Source organism: Rattus norvegicus, chromosome 17 (genome assembly GCF_021556685.1).
Source record: "Rattus norvegicus strain SHRSP/BbbUtx chromosome 17, alternate assembly SHRSP_T2T, whole genome shotgun sequence".
NCBI lineage: Eukaryota > Metazoa > Chordata > Mammalia > Rodentia > Muridae > Rattus > Rattus norvegicus.
In genome coordinates, this window is record NC_141550.1 from 14,028,009 (window position 1) to 14,053,202 (window position 25,194).

General features: G+C 45.0%; 1 protein-coding gene across 7 annotated transcripts in view; it reads right to left on the reverse strand.

Moving 5' to 3' along the window:
- Positions 1 to 11,283: 11,283 nt before the first annotated feature.
- The window catches only part of Spin1 (spindlin 1), a 49,645-nt gene continuing 35,734 nt past the window's right edge, over positions 11,284 to 25,194 (reverse strand). For 3 of the 7 annotated variants that reach the window (NM_001419144.1, NM_001419143.1, NM_001024796.2), the window contains 3 exon segments: positions 11,284 to 14,954; positions 19,612 to 19,845; positions 23,980 to 24,233. In NM_001419144.1, coding sequence (NP_001406073.1) covers positions 14,755 to 14,954; positions 19,612 to 19,845; positions 23,980 to 24,233 — 688 coding nt within the window. In that variant the 3' untranslated portion in view covers positions 11,284 to 14,754. 7 annotated transcript variants of the gene reach the window in all.

Below are 25,194 nucleotides of genomic sequence, written 5' to 3' on the forward strand. Positions count from 1 at the left end.
CAAAACGCAGTCTGGATACATTTTCACACAGATCCAAGATCTCAACATCTTCCCAGTGGGTCCTGCTTAACCCAGGGGACATATCCTCCCTGAACAACCCCTTTTCTTCTGGTCCCAACTGTACTGATATCTTCCAGGCTCATCAGAGTCACTGTTTTTATTCCCCAACCCAGGGTGACAGATTGCCACTCTGGAAGTGGCCAAATAAATACGAGAACACGTACGGGGTGTGGGGTGTGTGTGTGGGGTGCACGCCCTCAGTCACCAGCCAGTCAACCACTGAGCTCTGCCTGGGGACTTCTCTCTAGCCACATCACACATGAAGCTTGCAGGTCTGAAAACAGTCTCTAAGCATAGATGGCAGTCTTTTGGGAGAGACTCAGCCAACAGCTATGGAGCAGCCTAAGGAGGCAAGCACAGTGTGAAAGCAGGACCACCAGCCTGATACCATAAACTACACTGTCATCTCCCTCTACACCAGAAACCATGACAGGAAGCTTTTGCCTCGCTCCACTGCCCTCTTTTCCCCCTTTCCCACCTGCTATCCCCACACCCACACCCACTAACACAAACACATGAAATAGTTCTGCTCTGCGGAACACACCAGCTTGCCAGTAATTGACTCTCTAAGGAGATGCTTTTCCCTAGTGGGGAGAAAGTAAAAATATCATCAAGCAATCAGATGGGAATGCTATGGAAGGGGAGCTGGGTCCCTTCGTGACCTGAGAAGCTGGAGACATGTTGCTTTTGTTTTTGTGGTGTTGGGGGGCTCAGGTTGTTTGGAGTCCTTCTGGGGCTCTGAGGTCATTGGGACATTCAGGCTGAAAATATCTCCCTAACTGCCTCACAAGCTTATAGGCCTTGACCTGAAGGGTATTCTCTGGGTTTCTGGGAACTTCTAAGGTCCCAACCCCTGCCCTTCGGTGCCTCCCAGGCATGCCAGAGACCAGGGATCAGGATAGAATTAGGAAGTCAAGGTTAGCTTCAACAGCCAAGTTCCTGAAAAAGAGGGAATACCACTCCACTCTCTTAAGACTCTCTTGATATATACACACAAATTTTATAAAAAACATGGGCTACGGAATGGATGTGCATCTGTTGGTGGAGTTCTTACTCAGCACTCTGTAAACCTGGTGTGGTGACAGTGAAGGCAAGAGGACCAGAAATTTAAGATATCCTTGGTTACACATTGAGTCTGAGGCTATCCTGGGTTACATCCAGTCTTTTTTTTTAAGTGCTGCTTACTGCCACTGAGCTATCATTATTTCTAAGCAATCTTATAGCCAAGGCTTAAAGGTAATACAAAGAGAAAAACAATTCTTTTCATTTATTCTGATACTTGTAACTTCAAAACCTAAAGTATCTAAAATTCCTTCAGATCTAAAATGTCAGGGTCATCAAAGTTTTAAAAGGTTGGTCTTCTGTGTGACTTCTGAACCTTTTGTGTTCTTCCCTGTGGAAAAGTCTGCCTTGCTTTTTCCAAGGTACGCTCCCGGAGTCTCAGTACTAAAACTACTAATGTAATGAAGTGCGAACTGAGATCTGTGGCTTTGTTTTTGTTATTAGTCTCCATCTTGCTGGGGCTCCAAACACTGTTTATGAGAGGAGCTCCGTAGTCCACACCTCTCCTGGCCCTTTGAGTTCTTTCTCTATGGACAGGTTTTCTTCTGTTGTTTTGTTTTTCCTGATTTAATTTAACAGCTACAGGCCTGTGTGAGGGTTTTTAAAATTATATTTTAACTGTGAGTTTTCATTACCACATTTTCTAGAGAGCTGCCTATTTTGTTCAAAAGCATAAAACTGTTGATAACGTTCTCATAACTGTTAGAATACGTTATCCACAATTGGACCTTCCTGAAATGGTTTCTATATTTCTTTTTAGAATTATGTACGTGTGAGGGCATGACTGCAGGTGCCAGGGAAGGCCGTGCTCTCAGGGCCCCCCTTGGAACTGGATTACAGGTACTGTAGACACCTGATGCAGGGGGCTGGGGGCTGAGCAGTTACTCTGCTATAGTATGAAGGCCTCCTTATCAGACACTTCAGTCCCTCCCTCATTCCCCACTGCAGGAGCTAGGCACCCATCTGCTGCCTTCTTGTGGAGGTCAGAGGACGACTTGTAGTGGACAGACCTGCTATCAGGATTACATGACAAGAGCCTCAGCTATTGGCCTGCTTTTTAAGCCTGTGGCTAGCGAGAGAAAACTCCTTCTAACTTGGCTTTTTCCAGGGCTTAGCGCAGATGCTAGACATCACCAAATGTGCTTTCTCCCTCTCCAGATGAGCTGGGCCTTCTATTCCCTGATATATTTAGTATGCAGTACCTGATTTTCTAAACATTTTTAAAAGATTTATTTATTATATGTAAGTACACTGTAGGTGTGTCTGAAGAGGGCATCGGGTCTCATTACAGATGCTTGTGAGCCACCATGTGGTTGCTGGGAATTGAACTCAGGACCTCAGGAAGAACAGTCAGTGTTCTTAACCTCTGAGCCATCTCTCCAGCCCATCTGCAGATCAATGTTCATGACTGTACCTCCACTATTCCTGGGGATTATTGACCTGTGGTTTTCTTGTAATATTTTGTCTGGATATGGCATAACTGGGTTAACACTGGCTTCATACTGTTTCCTTATTAATGAAATATCTGAGGTAATTAACTTGTAACCCTTTGTTCTGCCTGTCAGTCCGAAGGCTCCAGGACCAAGAGTCCCTATTTACTTGTCTCCCCTGAGGCAGAAGCGCACCTTCCTTTTCTGTTTTCTCCAAGTATCTACAACTCATCAGAAACGCTATCACAAACTACGTCCACATTCTATTACAGGAATCCCCCTCCCCCCCACTTTTAAATTGTGTGCATGGGTGTTCTGTCTGCATGTACAGTGTGTGCAGTGCCTACAGAGGCCAGAAGCTCTCTCCCAGTCTGAGTTACAGATGGTTTTGAGTCACCATGTGAAGGCTGGGAATCGAACCAGAGTCCTCTAAGAGCCAGAGCTCTATAGTCACTAAGTCTTCTCTGCAGGCTCATAGTTACAGGAATCATAAGACCTAAGCGGGACCAGGAGGTAGCTGGTAGTGTTCGCCTAGGGAACACAGGGCCCTGGAAGCCTATGGGCCAGCATGGGGGCTCACACCTGCCACCCTAGTACCCTGTGGTAGCAGCAGCAGGGTGCTCAAGATTATCTTCTGCCCCACAGTGAGCCTGAGGGCAGCGTGAGGGAGTCATGTGAGATCCTAACATGTAAGTTAGAGCCCAGATGAAGCTCCGTGCCTCAGGCTGTTTAGAACGAGTAAGCTGGTATGTACCTCAGAAACACACTCCAGATGCCTGAAAAGTGGTTCAGCAGATAAAACTGTGTGCAAGAACCCAAGATGTCCTCAGAATCGCAAGAAGAGTGTTCGTAACACAGGGCTGAGACAGGCTAACTCCATGACAGGCTTCAGAGAGCCTCAAAGGCTGTCCCACCGTCTGGCCTGAGGCAAGGACAATGGGTCAGCAACAGTTCCACACTTCCCAGGCAATAGTTTCCAGCACCCCTCGCCCCAGCAATGGTCTTGGGATGTCCCTAGAGATAGAGCCAACAGATTAAGACAGAGGTTACTTACTCCTTTCCTGGAATTCCCGTAATGTGCTTTAAATCAGAGCTGTGAGCTCACTGTGGTGCCTCCACCTTGGAAGATGGTAGACTCCAGCATGCTGGACTTCTGTAGAATAAACACTCTTAGCTTTTACATACTATTTGAGTCAAGGTCCAAATTATGGACCCTCACTGTATTGCCTTTAAAGACCATTAAAGGGGCTTCTGATAGCTCAGCCTTTATGAATGCCTGCTGCTCTTGTAGAGGACCTGAGTTCTGCTGCAAGCACTCATATCAGGCAGTTCACAACCCCTACGACTCTACCTCCAAGGAAGCTGATGACCCACTGGCTTCCTTGAATACTTGTGAGCACACAAGTGCACTCTCTCTTGCACACTCACTCACAAACACCCCTTTAAAAAAGGCACAAAATTACACATAAATGACTCTTAACTAAGAATTCTTAGTGTTATGGTTCACTGAAGTCCCACCTTAACAATTTCCTTCCTCAAGATATATTAACCTTTTCACGATGAGCTGGATGAGATCTCACAGTATTCCCCATCAAAAAACATCAAGCTAGCTTTTCCTCACAGTTGGGAGATAGAGGAACAAGGATTAGGCTGAGCACAGTAGTAATCCCAGTACACAGAGGCTGAGGCAGAGGGACAGAGTTTCAGATCAGATTGGGATACAGTGAGAACGTGTATCCAAAAAGGGTAGTTTGTCCGGTCACCTTGAATATGGCACCCAGGGGTGGGTTTGGGGGGGGGGGGACCCAACACCTCATTCTTTGGCCCGACTTGGACATTATAAAACCAGAGTGGTTTAAAGGATAAGGAACTGTGGGCCAGCCAGCTGATGTGGTTGCTCCCCACACAAGCATGGACATGAGCTTAGACTTCTAGAACCAATGAATGAATGAAGAATGAACAAATGCATGCCTGGGTACGGGGCACTGTAACTCCTGTGCTGGGGGATGCAGACAGGTACGTCCCAGAAGCCTGCTGCCAACCAGTGTAAGCAAGAGTAAAATCCCATCCAGCAAGTTAACGTATCAAAACACAGAGGGACAGGAAGGTGTGCCAAGATTCCCCCGTGGACTCTAGCATCTGCATGCGTGCTCTCTAGTTAGTGGCACTGTGGGTATGTGGGTAGGTTTAGGAGGTGTGGCCTTGCTGGAAGTATGTCACTGATGATAGGCTAAGCTGGGAACCACACCCTATTCCCAGTTACCTTTCGATTGTGTTTTGAGACAAGAGCTCTTAGCTGGCTGCACCAACTACCGCACTGCGACCCTGCCATGGTGTGCTGGGCTCTTGACCCCCTGGAACCCAAACCCCAAATAAACCCCTTCCTCCTAGAATCTGCCTTGACAAAGGTGCTTTGTCACAGCAACAGTTAAGTAACTAAGGCAGAAACAGACACCAGGATCAGAGGTCTCGTGGGAAAAGCCTCACTGTGCCAGCTTCTGGGTGAATGTGGAAGACTGCACTGTGAGGTGGGCGGTGAGCAGAGAATAATGGGGCATCCTAACAAGAACTTAGAAAGACATCAGGACTGAGGATCCTGAGCTTTGGGGGGTTGGGGGTGGGGTATAAGCAATGAGGCTGACACTGTTCTTGTGTGGTTGGTATTTTGACAAATATGGCTTCTCTCTACCCATGTCCTAAGAGCTTGCATGAGGCGAAACGTAGTGATGGAGTAATTTCTTTGGTGGAGGAAGTGTTCAGGACAGTCTAATATCCTGTCACACTCATGGATTTTAGTAGTCATTCTTATGCAGGCCTACAGTGACTTTCAAATGGGGCAGAAAAACATACAACATGAAGTTTGAGGAGAAAAAGATGACTGGAGACCTAATGCTGCAGCCATTAGATCAGATGAGGGAACCCGGAATAAAAGGCAGAACCCCCCTACACTCCCTACTACAGCAGGACTCCCCATGGCAGGACCTCACTAGCCAAGCATCTAACTTGTGAAGGATTAAGGCCTAAAGATTCTTTGTTCCCATGAAGGTCAGCAGCTAAATTTGGTGTTGGCTTTAGTCATGAAGGGCACACAAGTAAAGGGGTTGTGACTCTTCCTCCCTGGTATCACAGAGCCAGAGGCCAATAATATGGGTACCTGCCAGCACACACACATACTTGAAAAAAGAAACTGAAGAAACTTCCACATCATACAGACATGAGAATTTGGGGATTTTTCTGTACGTCATGGGAAGGACTGGAAGCTTCCGTGCTCCATGCATGACGAAAGTGAAGGCTAGTGCCGATGGGGACCAGAGGAGTCACGGCTGGTACTGCCTAGTCAGCAAACTGTTCCCAGGAACTGGTGGAACGCTGCGACCCCTAGTCAGCCCCTAAGCTTTCTCGGTGTCTGCAGAGCCAGCTGCTGCAAACCATTTGTTTTACTTTGCCCTTCTCAAGTCACACTCCAGAGCTGCTCTCTCACAAACACAGGGACGCCTGCTGGGCTAACTTTGGTACTGGCTCCTCAGTGCAACATGGGGAAGAACCCTGAAGTCACAAGTGTCTGTTCAGCTACTACACATCACCATCCACTCCAGCAGGGACAGTCCCCGCAGAGCAGCCTGGCGACAGCAAGTCTGCTCACGCAGCAGGCACCATGACGTACTGACAGGAGTTTCCTAGGCCTCTGATCACCTAACTCCCGTTTCTGATTCTGAAATTGAGCAAAAATAAATTATTCTCTCCAAAACAGACACTATTCTTCTTACACATAAAGGAACTAAGTGTTCAGAGATGATCAAGAAAAGCCTCTAAGAGACTGAGAAACAAACATTTTAAAGATCGGAGCCCAGAGTGCCAAATCCCTGCCAAAGGCCAGTCCTTATAAAACCCTGTTCACTGCATTTCTGAAGTCCAGCAGCTGCCCCATCACGGCTTCCAAATTGCTCAGCATAACCTCAGAGAACTCCACTGACAACTTCTAAACATGTCGCCGAGGCCGTGGCTCAGTGCGAACAGTGCTTGCCTAGCAAGCATAACATCCTGGGTATGAGTCTTAACATGACGTAACCCTGGCATGTTGGTGCACATTTGCAACCTTAGCATTCAGGAGGCAGAATCAGGAGGGATCAAGGTTGTCTTTACCCACACAGTGTGCTCAAGGCCAGCTTGGAACACACCACACAGTCTCAAAAGACAAACTCATAAAGTCCTCCCAAAACATGTAACAGGAACAAATCTTAGAAGCCATTTCTGCTGTCTCTGAGGTTAGCCGGTGTCATACTTGATCAAGTCACATTATCTGGGGGGGTGGGGATGGGAATCTTCAACATGACAAGTTAATAATTCACAATTAATGGAGAAATAGCAAGAATAGCCATATACCCATTTATTTTATACCATTAAGGTATTTTAAGTGAAAACAATTATGTGTATATTTGCGACTGTGGAAAATAACACAAGTGAGGTACAGTGTAGCTCGGTTAGGAGAGTCCTTGAATGTGGTGGTGCACACTGTAATTGGACCATGGGGAGGCAGAGGCAGAACAACAAGTTGGAGGTCATCAGAGACTTAGAGGTGAGGGATGGGGATGTGCAACAGGAAAAGGAAGAAGACCTAGTAAGTCAGAGGAAGCACACAGTTGTGTCAGTATCTGAAGAGCAGTAAAGCCACACCAGGAAGGCCATCAAGATGGCTCAGTGTGTGAAGGTGACTGCTAACAAATCTGAAGACTCAAGTTTAACACCTGGGCAGGAGGAGAGAACGGACTCCTTCCCACAAGCTGTCCTCTGACACCACATGGTTGCTGCTGAACAAATGCAATTAAAAAGACTTCTAAAGTCGACCTAGATTAGAAACGACTTAGAATGAAATCTTGGAGGACATTAACATCTGAAACGCTACCCTAAACAAGTTTGAACACTTGCAGCTGTGTTTTCTAAAGCGCAGAACTGCTGCTAATCCTTTCGAAAGGCAACCTTCTCACTGTCCTCTCTTGCAAGAACCAACCATTGACAACTGCTGGTACCCATACAGCGCACAGCACCAAGAACATGGCAGTTCTACAATTTCAAGATTTAAAAAAAAAAAAAAAAAAAAAAAAGCACCCCAAGCACCCGTAAAGAGAATGAGACTCGGGGACAAAGCAGCTAGCTTTCTTCAGTCGGGGGATGAGGGACAATCACATGAGAGCCACGCCATGAATGTTTTAGCAGTCAGCATCCAAATCTGAGTTTTGACTCAGGGATTCTTCTGGAAGCACGAACCCATCAAACCTCTACAAAGATGAGCCACTCATTTGGAATCTACTGGGGGTGGGGGGCTGCTTCCCACACACACCCAGCGGCACCTTGCTCTAGGACGTGGCTTTCCTTTGGAGCCAGGATTCCATGTGGAATGCCTTTGCCATCTAGATGGTCAGCTTCACTACACATTACGTGGAGGTGGCACCTTCTTCCACAAAGCTAGGATCCCAGGTCTCCTTGGCCTCACTGAGCAGACAATGAGTTTACTGTCCTTGCAAGCTTGCTTACTTACTGCAGCTCTCTCACGTATGTCATGAACACGGATAGCCTGGTCAGGCACTGTCAAGACGACACTCTCTCCTATACCCCAGGCTGCTCGGACTAAGGACCGCAGTACCGCAGTCCTGGTGTGGTGCCGACTGGACGTCTCAGACACTTTTGAGCAATTCATGTATAGTTACAGTCCTCCTTTACAGGTGGAGGCTCACTGTGGAAAATCTTGTCCTTCCTAGTGTGAAGAGTCAAATTTAGAGACAGGGTTAGAGAGCCGGCTCGGTGGTTAAGCACATCCGGGGCTCTTCCAGAGGACTCAGGTTCAGTTTCCAGCACACACACCAGCTTGCTTACAAGCCCCTGTAATTCCAGGAGAAGCAGCACTCTTCCAGCCTTTGAGGGCAGCCACTTCCACACGCACATACTCCAACCCAGATACACCCACACTCGTTACTACAAATAAAATGTCCTTAAACACTAGACTGAGAAATAAGAATGGTGGAAACCACTTCTTCACAGAAATCAGAGAAACTCTGAACAACATTTCGCTAAAATCAGGTCTCCAGAGATGGCAAGATAGACCAGAGGGCAAAGGTGCTCGCTACCAAGCCCAACAACTTGAGTTTAATTCTTGGAACCCAAAAATCAGGAACGAACCCTCAAACATTCAGACTACCTGTGGCACATACATACGCCCATTAAAGAACAAAAAACAGGTAAAGTAAATAAACAACTTAGTAAGAAAAAAACAGACACCCCAAAATAACAACAAACCAACCAGCCCCCAGGTCCCCAGTAAATAGCACATATCCAGAGTTTACAGAGCACCGAGACACAGGGCAACTTTATCAACAAGCTACGGGTACTGTCCCTCTTCCTGGCTGTCCTATGTCAAATCTTTGAAGTCCAAGGAGACAAGTTCAGGACAATAAGTCTCAAAACTATTTTGGGTACTTCAACCTGTACATAAGAACAATCAGGAGGTGCGCCCCAGTCCTGGGTCACCAGCAACAGCCGTCTATGTGAGCGTCAAGGTTTGAGAAGAGCCTCCAACCCTTTCTCTTCAGTCAGCTTCCAGCTCCAATACAGAAACAGGACTTGGAAGTCATGCATCATTGGCCACTCTGATCATGGACTTGGGGTGGTTCAGACACACCTAAAACCTAGTTCTCTGAAGAGAACAAAGTGAATGGAACCATGACACTTCAAGAACCAGGATGAGCCTATTCAAGCACTGTGACAGCAAATGCAAGGGAGGCCATGCAGGGAGAGGGGACCCTCCGTGCTGGGCAGGCAGGAAGCACACACAAAGAACGTCATTCTTAGGTTATCTTATGTGCCAAGGTCAGACCCACCTGCTGTGCCTTACTGTCTGCAGTCTTCACCAGTCTAAAGGCAGCTGTCGATCCGGAATGGCTGGTTCTCTTGAGACACTGTAGGCAGGAAACTGGTGTGGGAACAGGACAAACCACTCAGCATAAACATTAGTGGAAGGTGGCATTTGCTAGGCCCAAGAAGTTCCCTTCCCAGCGTAATTTTAAAAATAACACAGGACTAGGCACGCCTGTAATTGTAGCACTCAAGAAGTAGAGGCAGGAGGATTAGGAGTTTGAAATCAGCCTGGGCTATGAGCTCCTGTGTCCAAAATCCAAAATGTGACAGGGAGGGAATGTCTAGAAAGTGTCTTCTACAAGAGAGGGGCCCGACTCTGGATTTCCAGAAGTTATGTAAAAAGCCAGAGGCACACATCTGTCATCCCAATAGTGAGGGGGATGACGAAGGCAGGCGGGGATCCCCGATGTTCACCGGCCGGCCTAGCTGAACTGGGGACTTTGGGCTTCAGTATGAGACCCACTGCCTTCTACTCCCAGACATTACTGGAGTTACCGCACCGACAGTACATACAACACACACAAAGCCACCGAAGGAGTAAATGAATCAAAAGCAGCTCTAGACCAGTTCTTCAGTTACGGAGAAACAGAGGCCTGAATTCTAGAGACCGTGGCATTCAGGAAGATCAGGGATTTGAGGCCAGTCTTGGCTAATGTGAATCTTTACTTCAAAGTACAGGCATGTAAACAAACATAGATGATCTTGCTTGCTATTAACTCCCAAGTCTAACAACAACAACAACAACAATTCACAAGGTATTAAAGGACTGACTATTGAAGTGATTAATGATTAAGCCCAAGGCCTCAAGAGACCTAGACAACACAGGGTAAAGTCCACACTCCCCTAAAATCCTGGACAGTCTCCATGCCTTGCCCTGCCCTTCTCTTCTGAGGAGGGAGAAAAGGATTAATTGTAACAAAATGACAAAACAAAACACTCCAAGCCAGCTGTCAGCAAGGCCCTTACTAAGTAAACATCTACTCAAGCCCCATTAAGTATTAAATGTTTTTATCATCAGAGTTTGGCTTCCGAGTCTCCCAGAGAGCCACAGCTTATTTAAATACATACTCCATTCACTGGCTAGGAGCGTCCAACCCTCCGACTAAACTTTCTTACTTTTTCCAGAAAATAGTTACTGAGCTGTACCTTCAGTACATAGCACAGTGACTCATGTGCCAGACTGAGTCGTGGGTCCACTCCCTCCACCACCCCAGATTCTGACAGGCCTGGCTGCAGACACTCACTGTGACCCCAGCAGCACCAAGCCCTGAAGCCACCAAACACACCATTCTAACAGCAGAGGAATGCAGGAATTTCCCTATCTGACCCTTAAACACAGTAACAATAGTCAGGATAAATACAGAGACACTAAAAAGGAGTCTATTTAGAACATTATTAATTTTCTACTTACCGTGTGGACTCAGGTTCCCACGGGACAGAGCACAGGAGCTAGCGGCATCCTACACTACCAAGTTCACTGACTGGTATGTAAGTAAGAGCAAAACCACTGTGGGCAGCATTCAAAGGATGGGGAGGTGTGAGAACACTGCACACCCGTTACTGAGTCCTTTGTACAATGATCGTTTTGAGATTAAAAGTCACGGTTAACTAATACTTCTCATTAATGTCAAATCAAAACATCAACAGTTAGATCCATGGAATGACAGCTACACCTGCCCAGATCTGATGGCACTACTGTCACCAAACCTTCATTTCCTTCTTGTTCCATCAACCCTGACACTTCCATGGGGTGGAAACATTGCCTGACTTCAGAACCCCTTTCAGAAGCAGATTCAACACAGCAGCACAAAGTTCACAGCCAGAAGTTGCACATAAAGGGTTTATTTTGAATGTTTTAAGGAAGGATAGAGTTACATCATAATTATAAAAATTACTTACAGAATTAACAGAGTTGTACTGTGTATACTTCTAAATGCAGAGAACAGGGAACTGTCTACACGTTGTATAAAATAAAATTAAAATCAAAAATGAATTCAAGCTCAAAAAATGAGGTCGTTTTTCTAGTTTTAAATGTGAACACGAAGACCTCTGAACTCTACTCGTTCGTTCGTTCGTTCGAACTGCACCAATGGTGGAGAATACAGAGAGCGCAGCATTCCCAAGGAACACAGACATTTCGGCCATGATTATTTTGAGTATTTTCCCTGTGTCATCTTTGGAGGACCTCCATCTCTCAGACAATCAGTGTTAAGTGTTTTCAGGCACTACAGTTTGTGTTGCTCAGAACAGTCTTCTTTCTAATGGGTCTACAGAGTTCAGAGATTCAGGCCCAATGCACTTTGGGGTTTGGCACATAAAACAAGAATAGAAATGAAATCTGGCTTAGAAGCAACTGTGATTTTTAGAGCGTGCACAGTCCCTTCGAATGCTGCGTGACATATACAACTGGAATCACCTTCTGTCGGCGCTACGACTGCTTCACCAGTGCGTCTTTACCCTACAACCACTAGAACAGCACAGTAAGCAAATATACAGGAAACCAAAAGCAAATTGAAAGAAAGAAAGCAAGAAAGAAAGAACCTAGGTCTCTTTAACATGCAGGTTTAGTTAGTTACATTGAACATTCTACTTAGAAGAGAGCATGCAAAAATGGATGGTCTGCTTTAAGGTTCTTCTCTGAAGTTTACGTGGCAGCCTGACGTCACACACGCACGCACACACGATACGATACTAGAGCAGGTAAGTGAGGAAGGCCAGTAAATTTTATACACAGATTCACTGCTTGTGTTGCCACAAGCCCCATGAAAATTTTGGAAATTCATGTTCAACTCCTAAATGAGGAGTCAACATTCAGATACCAGGACAATGCAAGCAAGGCATGCAGATCTGAACTGTGAGCCTAAGGGGAGCCCAAGGCGGCAGGCTCAGGAGTCCGTCACCATTCAGGGTGGTGGAAGCCACCAAAAGAAAAGAGTGGGAGGAGGGGTGAAACAATTAAAATACAAACAAACAAATAAAAACCTTCCCCTTCCCTCTGCCTTACATAAAGGCAGTATTTGGAATAGTGAGCAAAGTCATCCCCGTCTTCTGTTGCAACCCCAGACCGGGAGGTCACGGGTAACCAAAGCCAACCTAGGTTGCTTGCAGAAAACCACAATGCAAGGCATCAGATAATGGCAGACATGTTGGAACTGATCCAGTCCTCGGGACATTTCGAAAGGAGTTTGACTTTCCAGTCACCGTGCATGTTCTGCACCATTGGTGCATGCAGGACACTCTCATCCACTTGTGCCACAGATTACCAGTATGGGCTGGAAGAGACAGACTCTGCTCGGAGATTTACATGCAGGACAACACCTGGTCACGTATACTAGAGGCACCCAAGACTAGGGTAGATCACACGGCTTTGAGAAGCTTGTCCCTGGTGCCTAGGAGAAAACACTGAGCACACGGTGACTGCAGCCAGGGACGGAACTGAGGTACTGTGTTCACATGGTGAGCAGTTGTGACCACCCTGCCTGCAGCACAGGGCGGTCAGCCTCTGTGAAGACTAAATGGATATCCAATAGCCATGCGCCTTGAACCGTGACTGACTTCTTGCATCAGGAAGAACCCCAACTAGTTAAGCATACCTACACTTGGTCATCAAGAAGAACCCCGACTAGTTAAGCATACCTACACTTGGTCATCAGGAAGAACCCCAACTAGTTAAGCATGCCTACACTTGGCCACGCCTCTGCTGTTTGCTTGACAGCATCAATACTGTGCAGCCACAGATAGATTTCCAACCACCACGAGACTGATTCTACAAACCGTCTTTCTCCAGCTGACAAGCTACCAGGCTTCCTACAAGACAAAGTGAGAGCGAGCAGAGGTTTGGCTAGTCAACCAACTGCATGTCAGTTCTATTTCAGCTTCAAACCACCTCACAGGAGCAAATCATGAATGCACTTGATGGTGAAGAGCTGCGATCCACCCATAACCAGCAAGGATGACCGTCCAGTGACACATCATAGACATGCAGAGCCCGGAGGCCACGGAGGGGATAAACCTGCATGAATAACACACTTGGAGCAAGAACAAACACTGCCACAACAGGGTCAAGGCAAAAAGCCATATTGGTCTAGCATTCTCTGTGGGGGAAAGCCAGGAAGAGTGGGAGAGAGTAAGGAAGGGGAGAAGAGGCCTTCTGACCATAATCATATATCAACAATAGTAGTAATAAAAATTAAAAAGTCCCAGAGAACTTGAGAGAAGGCAACAATGCCATACTTAAAACTTACATCTCTAATACAAATGCACTGTTCTTGCGGGGATCTACGGCACATACAAACCCTGGATTTATTGTTGCCTTTTAAGTCCATGTAGTAAAACCCCGCTGACAGGTGTGAACAAATGGACTAATGCGCCGTCTAGAAGCACATCTATATTATTCCATGTGAACCAAGGACCCGGGCTCTATTGTCAAAGAAGTTATGATTAAAGAGTAAACAACAACGATAACAGAAACAAACAATAACAACAAAAACCACAAAAAAAAAAAAATAAAGCTTAGAATTGAAGGCAGCCTTTTACCCAGATTTCTCAACAGTTTACCAGAATTCTACTGTGGGTCATTGACTGTTTATGGCTAATTTATACCTGGACTCAGCCAAAAGCCTCCGGATTGAAATGGTACTCAGAAATTGACTTTTGAAACAACCTAAATGTCTCTGTGTGCTTCCTGTGCCCAAATTTAATTTCAAACAAAGAGCAGGCATATTATAAATATGACTGACTTGGATCGAGCACTCCTGTTGAACTGGAGAAAACATTTTCACCCCCACCCCAATCCGCAAGGAAAGGCGTGTCAGTGGTGAGTGCCTCTGTGTGTGTATAATATATACATAGGCACACAGATGCAGATCTAGACAGGTAGCTATATAGATACATAATCTCTCAAAAAAGGCAGTAACAAAAATAACAAACTATGCTTGCATTGTGGCAGCAGAATAAGACAGTGTCAGAGTGAAGGGGAAATGGGTACAACCTATCCAGGTTTAAATGACTATGATGCTAGCTTAACTTTACCACCTTGCTTGTAACCCCCAACAGACAGCCTTCCTGTGAGGGAGGACCCCTCACACAGACACTCTGAAGAGGGAGGACCCCTCACAGATGCCTTGTGTTTGAATCAGTCTGCACTATTCAGAACAACACCAGCTCTGCTGGTGGAGATTGTGGGTTCGCAGGGACATCTAAGCTTTCATTAAACTGGAAAGCAATCGAGTCTTTATGTCTACAAATTATACATTTAATAGTTCCACAAATTTGGCAGAGTTTGTGATGACATCTAGGATGTTTTCACCAAATCGTAGACGTAAATATGGAAGTCGTCATCAAACTTGATGAAATAGACAGAGGGCTTGGCCTCTACTTGATGGATGACCATGCCAGTCCTTTTCGAGCCGTCTTCTTTGGCATATTCCACTTGCTTGCCTACCAGGCTGTCCACAACTTCTCCTGGCTCCCTTTCTGCTGGAGGCGAATCATCTGTATTTAAAAGAAAAAGAAAAAAAAAAATCACGTCAATATTCAGATATATCACTACCACATTTTGCAGCAAATATAAACACTTTTAAGACAGCCTGAGTTCATCATGATCTGGTCAGGTTAACACTTTCTTAAAGGGCTATCCTGTAAATATTTCAGATACATGGTCCATGTCCCCAAACTCTCATCTATGAAAATGCAGCACCAAAGTGATCAAGGGCAATCCGGATATTAACTGCCAAGATGTGCTTTAGCAAAATACTTCTCACGTGTTTGCTGAGCTCTATCCAGACAGATATGAGTGATTTAAATATTATACCCCAAACTCCTTGGGATCACATTAAATTATAACTGCAATCATCTTATATTAATTTTAAATGGCTCTGAAACTGACTTTCCTACAGGGCTTTCTGAGAATGTGCCGCTCATTCCCGGTGTGGGAGCATCACTAGGGTCTACCTGTATGTCTTAAAGCTTCCCTTCCTCAGGTTCAATGCAGCCAACCATCTTCCACCCAGTTTAAGAATAAAGGAGATAAATTCTCCATGCTTTACAAGTAAGCACTAGGTGAACTCCATCCAGGCAGGAAAATGGAAAAATCAGATCCCGGGAGGATGGCCTAGTTATCAGCACCATCCCCAAGAGTCCAGGCTGTAGTTATAGTTAGCCCTGGGAAAACACAAAATGACAACAAGCCACTACTGCCCACAACAAGACAAAGTGGGATGGGGGCAAGACTATATTAAAGCTCTTATAGGCAGACGGGCTTGAGGGTGGCCAGATGTCTCAGGCACACAAAGCTACTTGCATATTTGGAAACACAGGAGTTTACCACAAAGCTTCCTGTTATAGCTCATGTAATGTGTCTACACTAACAATCTTTGCTTCTAATCTCTCACTAAATGACAATGACAACCCACTACAACAGTGATCACTGGTACAAACACACACGCTACAAACTGCACAGGATCACATACACGGTCAGTTCTTTTAAACCGGAAAGTGAAAATAGAAATACCTTTTCTCAAACACTCTCTTCTCTCTGGTGGCATTATCCTATTACCACACACTTGCACAGAAAGCTTCTGAGTTTACCAAGGAACTGCAAATGCATGGTCCCAACTGACTGACAGAAACTCTAAAATTAAAGAGTCTAGACCTCCTACTACTGGGGCTTACTTAGACAGCAAAAGGACTGGATTCAACCACAACTACCAGAATGCCAGCACAATTCTAATGGGAGACAAACTTCCACACAACTGACAGGAAATCCGGAAGCTTAGAAAGGCACAAGAAGTAGTTGGAGGGGTTGGGGATTTAGCTCAGTGGTAGAGCGCTTGCCTAGGAAGCGCAAGGCCCTGGGTTCGGTCCCCAGCTCCGAAAAAAAGAACCAAAAAAAAAAAAAAAAAAAAGAAGTAGTTGGAGAAGAGGCAGCAGCGTTAGTGTGATGTGCACATCTATTCTTAAGAGCACTAGCACTTGTTGTGATGGACATCTATCTCTCTCTCTATAGGCTGCAGAATGCTTTTAAAGAACACAGTTCTGAATATAAATCCTAGTACATAAATATTTCCTTTGTAAACATGAACAAAAACTTTTTAAAAAACAAAGCAGTCATTCCAGACCAGACATGTTCATTAGTAAGTCCTCTTAACTGGCTTCCTCATAGGAAGAACTTTTTAAAAAGGTTTTTAAAGAAAAATAGAAATGACTGTCACACTGCTAAGAGTGTGTGCCTGCCAGCCACAAGGTCTCAGGTCAAGAGTCCATGTGCCTAAGGAGATGATCCTTATAGAACAGGTTTAGCCTGATGTGCCTCAGTTCCAGCCCTCAGGAGGCTGGGCTAGGGAATTCTGAGTTTGAGGTCCTGATAACATAGCAAGACACTCTTTCAAAACAAAACAAATCAAATACTAATTATTGAATAAACAGGCTTATCTAAAAATCACATAAGAAAACAATTCGATTTCTAATAAGTTTAAAAAATTTCTTAGGGGCAAAAGAAAGGAATGTTTACTCTAAAAACTATAAAACATTGCTGAAAAACATCACAGATCTCAAAGCTTTAAAAGGCATTCCGTCATAGACTGAAGACTTGCTTGTACTTGCTAACAGAGGGCAGCACATTCTGCCCACAGACATGACCAACACGGTCAGAATCCCAGCAGACTTCATACACATTGCAAGAGACCCAGACTAAACAGCCAAGGCAGCCCTGGGATGAACGAGGGCAGAAATATCACACTTCTGATTTCAATATTTACTACACGACAATGTCAATGTCGTGTGGGAGCTGCAACGAGAGACACAGAAACAGTGAACAGAACTGGGGGTCCAGACACATTCACATATCCACAGCCAATGATTTCCAACAAGATGTCAAAACCATTCTATGGAGGAAAGAACAGTCCTCTCAATACATGGTGCTTAGGCACCCGGGGAGCTACATGAAAAAGAATGAGCTGGCCTCTTCTATCCTGACCTCACACTATGCTAGTTAAAAAACACGTCTAACCACAAGCCATTTAAAAGAAAACAAAAGGCCTAAAGTTACAATCGTAGATTGGGCGATTCTGAAAACAGCAAAAGCACAAGTAACAAAAGACAAAGGAACTGGACTAGGTGTCCTTCCCCAACCATCAAAGTCATCATAAGAAAAGACAGATGAAAAAGCAGTGTACCTGCTCTCCCAGCACAGGGACATGACACAGTTCAGGAGGATGGAGACTCTGAGGCCAGCCTAAGCAACGCAGCAAGGATCTGCTGCAGCCTACCCCACCAAGAGAAAAGACAGCCCCAGAAGGAGACTATCGGTCAACCTGTTTCTAATGAAGGACATGGATCTAGAATACCAACTCTAAGCAGTCACTTTCAGAGACACACAAATGCCCACTAAGCACACAAAAAGATCCCTGTGACATCACTGGTCACCAGGGAAACACAAAGTAAACCACAATGAGAAACCCCTTCACCCCAGTAGAAGAACCATTAGAATGAAAACCAGCACATGCCGGTGAGGCCGGCGCTCAGAGCAGACCCTCACCCACAGCAGAAGGCTATGTACAGAGGCACAGATGAACACTGCAACCTGGAGATGCCACCAAGACCAAGGAATTCCATTTCAAAGTACATACTAAGGAAAAAATGCGAACACAGACCCACAGAGGACCTCACATTCAGTGTTTATAGAACACAAATACTCATAGTAACCAAAACCCAGGAACAACCCAAATATGAATCAACAGCTAGACAAATGAAATATGGTATAATCCATATAATAAATTATACTTGATCATCATCTACAGAGAATAAATCCTAAAGCATGTTCCAACAGGGGAGCCCTGAAAGCATGCTAAATAAAAACAAGTTACAAAAGACCACACAAGACCCATTCACACGAGTAAAGGACAGAAAGATCAGAAATAAAAACACTGGGCACGGTGGAGGCAGGGGGATGTGGAATTCAAAGTCAGCTTCAACTAAGTAGAAAGGTCAAGATCATCCAAACTACCATCTCAAAACAGGTGGTAGGCAGCATGGCCTTTCTGAGGCAGCGGTGCACAGAAGCTAACTGCTCCCATAGCACACACTGCTGTGAGCGAACTGAAATGCACTGGGTTGACTTTACAGTACAAAAACCAAACCAACCAACCAACCAACCAACCAACCAACCAACCAACCAACCAACCAACCAACCAGCAAAATGAAGCTGCCCTGTGTTTGAAGCAAAACACAGGGTAGACTCATGTTAACCCCAGCACTCTGGAGCCTGAGGCGGCAACCTCTCTCTGCTACCGTCTCAGAGGACAAAGCCTGAGCTCATAAAACCATGCCACCACTCACTTCCACTCTTCTCTAAGTCAGCGTGACTCAAAATTCTCTCCAGTGCAGTTGTGTTTTTGTGGTGCTGGAGATGTAACACAGGGCCTCATGGAAAGCCCCCTCTCTAGCCCTGAGGTTTATCTCAAGGTCCCAATTAAGCATTCTTCTGAAACCAGTATTCTTGCAAGTTCAATGTTCACAATCAAATTACCCATGCCGATGACCTGCTTCAAAATAAATCATCGGGGGGAAGGAGGTAAGACTGGGCTTACAATGAGAGTAGCTACTAAAAACAACAGAATGGATTTACTGGGGTTGGGGATTTAGCTCAGTGGTAGAGCGCTTGCCTAGCAAGCGCAAGGCCCTGGGTTCGGTCCTCAGCTCCGGAAAAAAAAAAAAAAAAAAAAAAAAAGACAAAATAACAAAAAGACCAAAAAAAAAAAAAAAAAACAAGGTAACAGAATGGATTTACTTTATTCCCTACATACTTTCCATTAATAAAAAAAAATTCACAAAAATGTTTCTAATAATTTAAAGTAACTTTTCCAAGTGATTACTTTATCATTTAAGATTCACAAGGAAAAAATTTTACTATGTACACACAAAAAAAGCCCAAAAACCCCAAAACACACCTGCAAACCTGTTACTCAAATATTTTAGTTAAAATACAAATTCCTGGGGCTGGGGATTTAGCTCAGTGGTAGAGCGCTTACCTAGGAAGCGCAAGGTCCTGGGTTCGGTCCCCAGCTCCGAAAAAAAGAACCAAAAAAAAAAAAAAAAAAAAATACAAATTCCTTTCAAACCACCAAAGCCAAGTCGCCAATGTGTCACTTACTGGAATCGGGCATAATGCGGAGGTCGCCTTCTTTGTAATCATCTAGGAGCTGGTACATGTACAAGACAGGGTCTTTCTCATAGGTGATGTAAAACCATGTGTTCATGACAGGTGCCCGTGCCAAGACCATCCCCCTCCACTCATCTTTAGAGCCATCCTCTGTTTCAAACATGTGCTCCACCGCTTTGCCAATCATTGTGTCCGCTAAGTGTGCATCGCTAATCCGAGATGTTGCTGGAATTAAAAGAGCAAACAAAGTACTTCAGCAAGTGTTACCAACAAGAGTCAGTTTACCAAAGGACACCGAGCTGTGCCCGTGCAATGCATTAATGAACAAGTGGCCAACGGACCTCAGATGAGCAACCAACTACCAAACCAAACGCCAGGGTCTAGTCCAGCACAGACATGGGCTAAACAGGAAGAAATCTGCCCCAAGGGGGGAAACGATCTGTTTTCTTCCCTTCTGAACTCAGTTGCTCAGTATGAAATATCCAAACCACAGGTTGTAAGTGGTTTCGTGGTTTCATTATTGGTTGGTTAGCAGTTACTTTGAGCTAAGAGTTAGCATGAGACTCACTGGTAGGCAAGAAGAGCAGTCCTTATACCCAGCACACATGTTGCCTCTTCCTAGTGCCCGTGCCCACCCAGCCTTACATATATAATACAAAGAATAAACCTAACATGCATTTATTATTGTTTTTAAAGAAACAGGTTCACTTCTCATCACCGCTCTGGGAAGTTATTCTTATGCCTACAATCTATTCTCTATAGCAACTAGAGTGATCACTATGGTCCCTGAAGAAAACTGTAATTTAAAATGCCCCCGTCCTTCAGCCCCTCAGTCTTTCTCCTCAACTTGAGGTATTCTCAGCCTACCCAGACCAAGTTCTTTCTCTCTTCAGGGGACAGGCTATTTCCACAGCAAGGTCCTTAGAGCTCTCCAGGACAACTAGAGACCAGTGGTACTACCACAGCCGCCATGTGCTGCTCTGTTCCTGGTTAGCAGCTCCATTACCTAAAGCTGTTGTTTTATGGAGCTGCTGACCTGAGCAGTGTCTAGATATACCCATGGAGCAGGGCCATCTCTGTTCCTAGCACTTAGAGCAGTTTCAGGCTCTCTGTGAGGTACTAGGAGACAGCCCAGGAACAGCCCCAGGTCTACTCTGCCATTCATACAAAAAGCAGGTGAAGAATTACCAGTCTGTTTGCATGTTGCTTTTAATACAGGACAGGTTATAAGGGGTGTCTCTCTAGTCCTCACATTCTGGACAACTGTCTTTCAAAACTAGTCAGTTCCCCTTTCTAGTCACTCACCCAGTTTCTCTATTAAAAATCAAGAAGAAAGGAAATTCAGACTTTCTTGGCAGGTATACTGCTACTCAATGTACTCAGGACATACAACTTGTTCATGGTGTTACATATGCAACTGCAATCACAAATAACATGAAATCTGCTCTACAGAATATTAAAACATACATGGGAAGAAGCCTGCACACACGCACTCACAGACACACACAGATACACACACACACACACCCAATGGCTTCTTCAAACCAGCAATCACTAAAAATTAAGTAAAAGTAAAACAATTTCACATTTTTTTGCAAATCTTAAAGCCTGATTAAAAATGTTTAAGATATTGCTAGTGTGCATATATGTTTATACAGTCGTGTAAAGGCCAGAGAAGTACCCTCGGATCCCTTGGAGCGGCTGTGATAGGTATTTCCTGTTCAGTGGGTGCTGAATGGCTGAGATCTTGCTGAATGCTCAGCAAATATTAAGTGCTAAGCCATCTCTCTGGCTCCCTTAAGGTGTAGTTTTCATTCAACTACCATGTTCATGTTGAACTTTAAACTATCATGTTTTCAGTTATATGAGATCCAGCCCCACAGTGATCTGACGTTGAAATATTCTTCTGATTAAAAATCAGAATTTGAAGGAACACTTCTGCAAAGATGATACACAGCTGGCAATTAAGCATCAGGTACACTCAACCTTGTTATCTACACACCTCACACCTACAGATGGTCACTATCAAAACAGAGCACAGTAATGTTGGCAGAGACGGAGAACTGAACCCCTGTGCGCTGCTGGTGGGGCTGTAAAATGGTCAGCAACGTAGGAAACACTGTGGTGGTTCCCTTGAGAAAATACAAACTAGAAGATGCCATGATCAAGCAAAACCACTTCTGGGCAGGTGGTTTGCTCTTCACCCAGAAGAACAGGAAGGTTTCAGAGCAGCCAGACATTCACAGCAGCTTCCAACACGGAAGGGCTCACAGATAAACAAAATGGGGTACAAATGTATATACACTAGAGTGTGACTTTCAGTCCTGAAAGGGAAGGCACTCCTGCCACCTGCTACTCTGTGAATGAGCCCTGAATACATGACACTAGATGAGATAAATCAGTCAGAGAAAACCCAATTCTCCTGACACCATTCACAGGGTGTGTATACAGAGTAGCCAAATTCCTAAGGACAAGAATGGTGGGCACTGGGGGCTGGGGGCTGGGCAGGGAGAAAGGGAAAAGGATGCTTAACAATTACAGAGCTTCACACCTGCAAGATGAAGCGGCTCTGGAGATGCTCCACGACTTAACATGCTAGCGTTAAACGCTACACACGTAAAAACAGTTCTAAAAAATAAACTCTGCACTGCTTTTGATGTTACACTGCACACTGGCCATCTTTATCTTGATATGCTTGGAGTGTGTGTGCGTGGGGAGGTCTGACTTATGCTGACCTTTCCAACAGACAGAGGGAACTCACACTGTGCAACTCATTTGAGGGTGAAGGGACAAATGCTTATCTTAACGTTAGGAAAGTAACAGGCTTGGGCACCTTATGGGCCTCGCCTGAACTACTGTGTCTTCACACGCTTGCAGCTAGCTCTTTCCCCGGCCCTAGCATCACTACACAGCTCAATATACACACTCGAGTGAGCTAGAAGACTGTTTCCTCAAGAAAGCAAGTAACTTTCTACATCCTACTCTCAGAGTGAGCATTAAAGTTAAAACTTTTAAGTATCTAGCCAAGTATGGTTGTTCCTACCTATAATCCTAGCCAGCCCTCCATAGGTCAAGGCAGGAAGATGGCAGTGAGCTGGAGGCCAGCCAGCCAGGAGAGCCCTGAACTCCTTACTGACTGCATCAGACACAGAGTAACTTGCTGACATGAACCATCCTTTTGACTTCTCTCTTCAAATTGCTTTAGTTTACAACCATGATCCACGCCATCTGACCAGCACCAGACAAGAGAAAACCATAGAGACCACGTGCTGCCCTTGGTAACACACAGCCAGGTGAGAAGTCTTTCCCTAGAAAGCAGACACAGACTGAAATCCTGGGTCAGAAGATTCATCTTCACACCTCTTAGGCACCACTTAACACATCCAAAACACGGGGGTTAAGGAAGTTACAGCTTTCTAAGGTGCCAATAAGCAATTTAACGTCCACGTTTACAGTGGGAGGCCTGACCTCAGGGGCACTCGAGCTGCCACACTAGAGGAGTCACCGCCAGCTGTGTGGCACATGGCCATCACCCCAGCTAGTCAGTCAGGAGGCTGAGACAGGAGGAGGCTTGAGACCATCCTGAGTAAGAGTCAAGTGAGCTATAGATCTGCCCTAGATGGGGCTAAACCATTTGTAGATCTTTCCTCAAAAAAAAAAAAAAAAAAAAAAAAAAAAAGTTGAAAATGTAAACATAAAACTCTGAAAATGGAATTGTGTTTTACTGGAATGAGAAGACGTTCTAGCTCTGTGGGGCTTAATTTTCAAAAGTTACAAAGCCTTAAAGACAATTCTGAAAGAAAATAAATCAGTATTTTAAGTAGCAGTTAACAGCAGTAAATGCTCTGAAACATATACTTTTAAGTGACATTCGTTGTGCATATCCTACTTAAACTGCCATCAATAAGCAGTAGTTTTAGCTCAGACGTTTTATAAGGCAGGCCTGAGGCCACCTGACATCACCTCAAGCTTTCCACTTTCACCCCTTCCTGAAGGAAGGACAGAGCTTACGTCCTAGACGCTTCTGCTGCAGTTTCAGGTACAGGCATGAAAGGTGCCGGGTGAAACAAGCTGAGACCAAGCTGAGACCGACTGAGTCCTCATGAGCCAATGCTAACCCGACCACACCCAATGGCTGCAGACTGGAAACTGCCAGGTCAAGGATGTATCCTTATACCCTTCCCCTGCATCAGACCTGAACTACGGCTTCAGAACAGCAGCTCTGGGTCAGTTCTGCTTTAAGTGATGTTTATCAGAGGTGCTTGAGGTCTAATACACATTAAAACATTGATAATGAGAATCAAAAGCATTCAATTATCACGTTTAGAAACATTGTTTTTAAATAACTTTAAAACTTACCAACTCTGTCAGGGAGGACTTCAAGTGCAGAGACTCTGTCATCCTTGTTCAGCTCTAGTCCATAGACACAGTCAAATCCATCGTACTTTATGAGATACAGGGAAGGGTTCACAGGCACCTGGTCCAGGACAGTCCCCTTCCACTGGGTGACAGGGCCGTTGCCCTCTCTCCACCCATGCTGGATCCTGCAGCCTACGATGTTCCGCCGGGGCTGGGACACAGGTTTGCTTGGTCCCACACTGGTCCGATGTTTTCTGTATTCACACATACAATGTATTATTCTCACAAGAATGCATATCTAGACCCAATATAGCCACCAGCTTGCATGTTCATTATACATGATCCTAAGGCACAGACGAAATCCTACTGACGAGCCAGGACTGCCAAGTGTGAGGCCAGCCCAGGCTGCATAGCAAAATGTGCTTCAAAAACAACAGACTAAAGAAATGCCTCGGTAGGTGACAACACTTGCTGACCCTGCAAATGACCCAAATTCGTTTTCCAATAGCCGTATGGTATTCTCTAACTGCCTGTCCTCAGCTCCAATGCCCTTTTCTGGTCTCCTCAGACACCAGGTACATATGTAGTGTACATATATGTATGATGGAAACACTCACAAGCACATTAAAAAAACAGTATTTCACTCCTCCCTTAAACTCTAAGTAACCTTAAAACTGATTATAAATGATTGGACTGTGCGTGCATGCAATACAGTTCCTTCAGAAGCACAGTTTATCTCCTCATGTACTAGAATGTCTCACAAGCACATTTTAATAGTTTATGACAAATACTAACATACGAAAAATATTGCAGTAACATCAAACTATATGGTGTTTCTCTACTACTAGTGGTTGAAATATTTATATAAAATGCTATTGGTGTGTGTGCCCACATGCACATGCGAGAATGTGTGTGTCAGAGGTCAGAGGTGCTATCAGGTGTCCTCCTCTACTGCTCTCCACCTCATTTTTCAAAGCAGGGTCTCTCACATAACCTGCAACTTCCTATTTAGGCTAGACTGGCTAACAACGAGTTCCCAGGATCCACCCATCTCTGCAATGCCCACAAATAACTGAAGTTAGAAACAAATGGCCCATCTGGGGACCCAAACTCCTGTCCTTATGCTAATTCAGAAAGCACTTTACCCACTCACTTTGAAATAAAAGGACAAAGGACAAGACTTGGCTTGGATGCAATCGAGGCCCAATAGAGGAC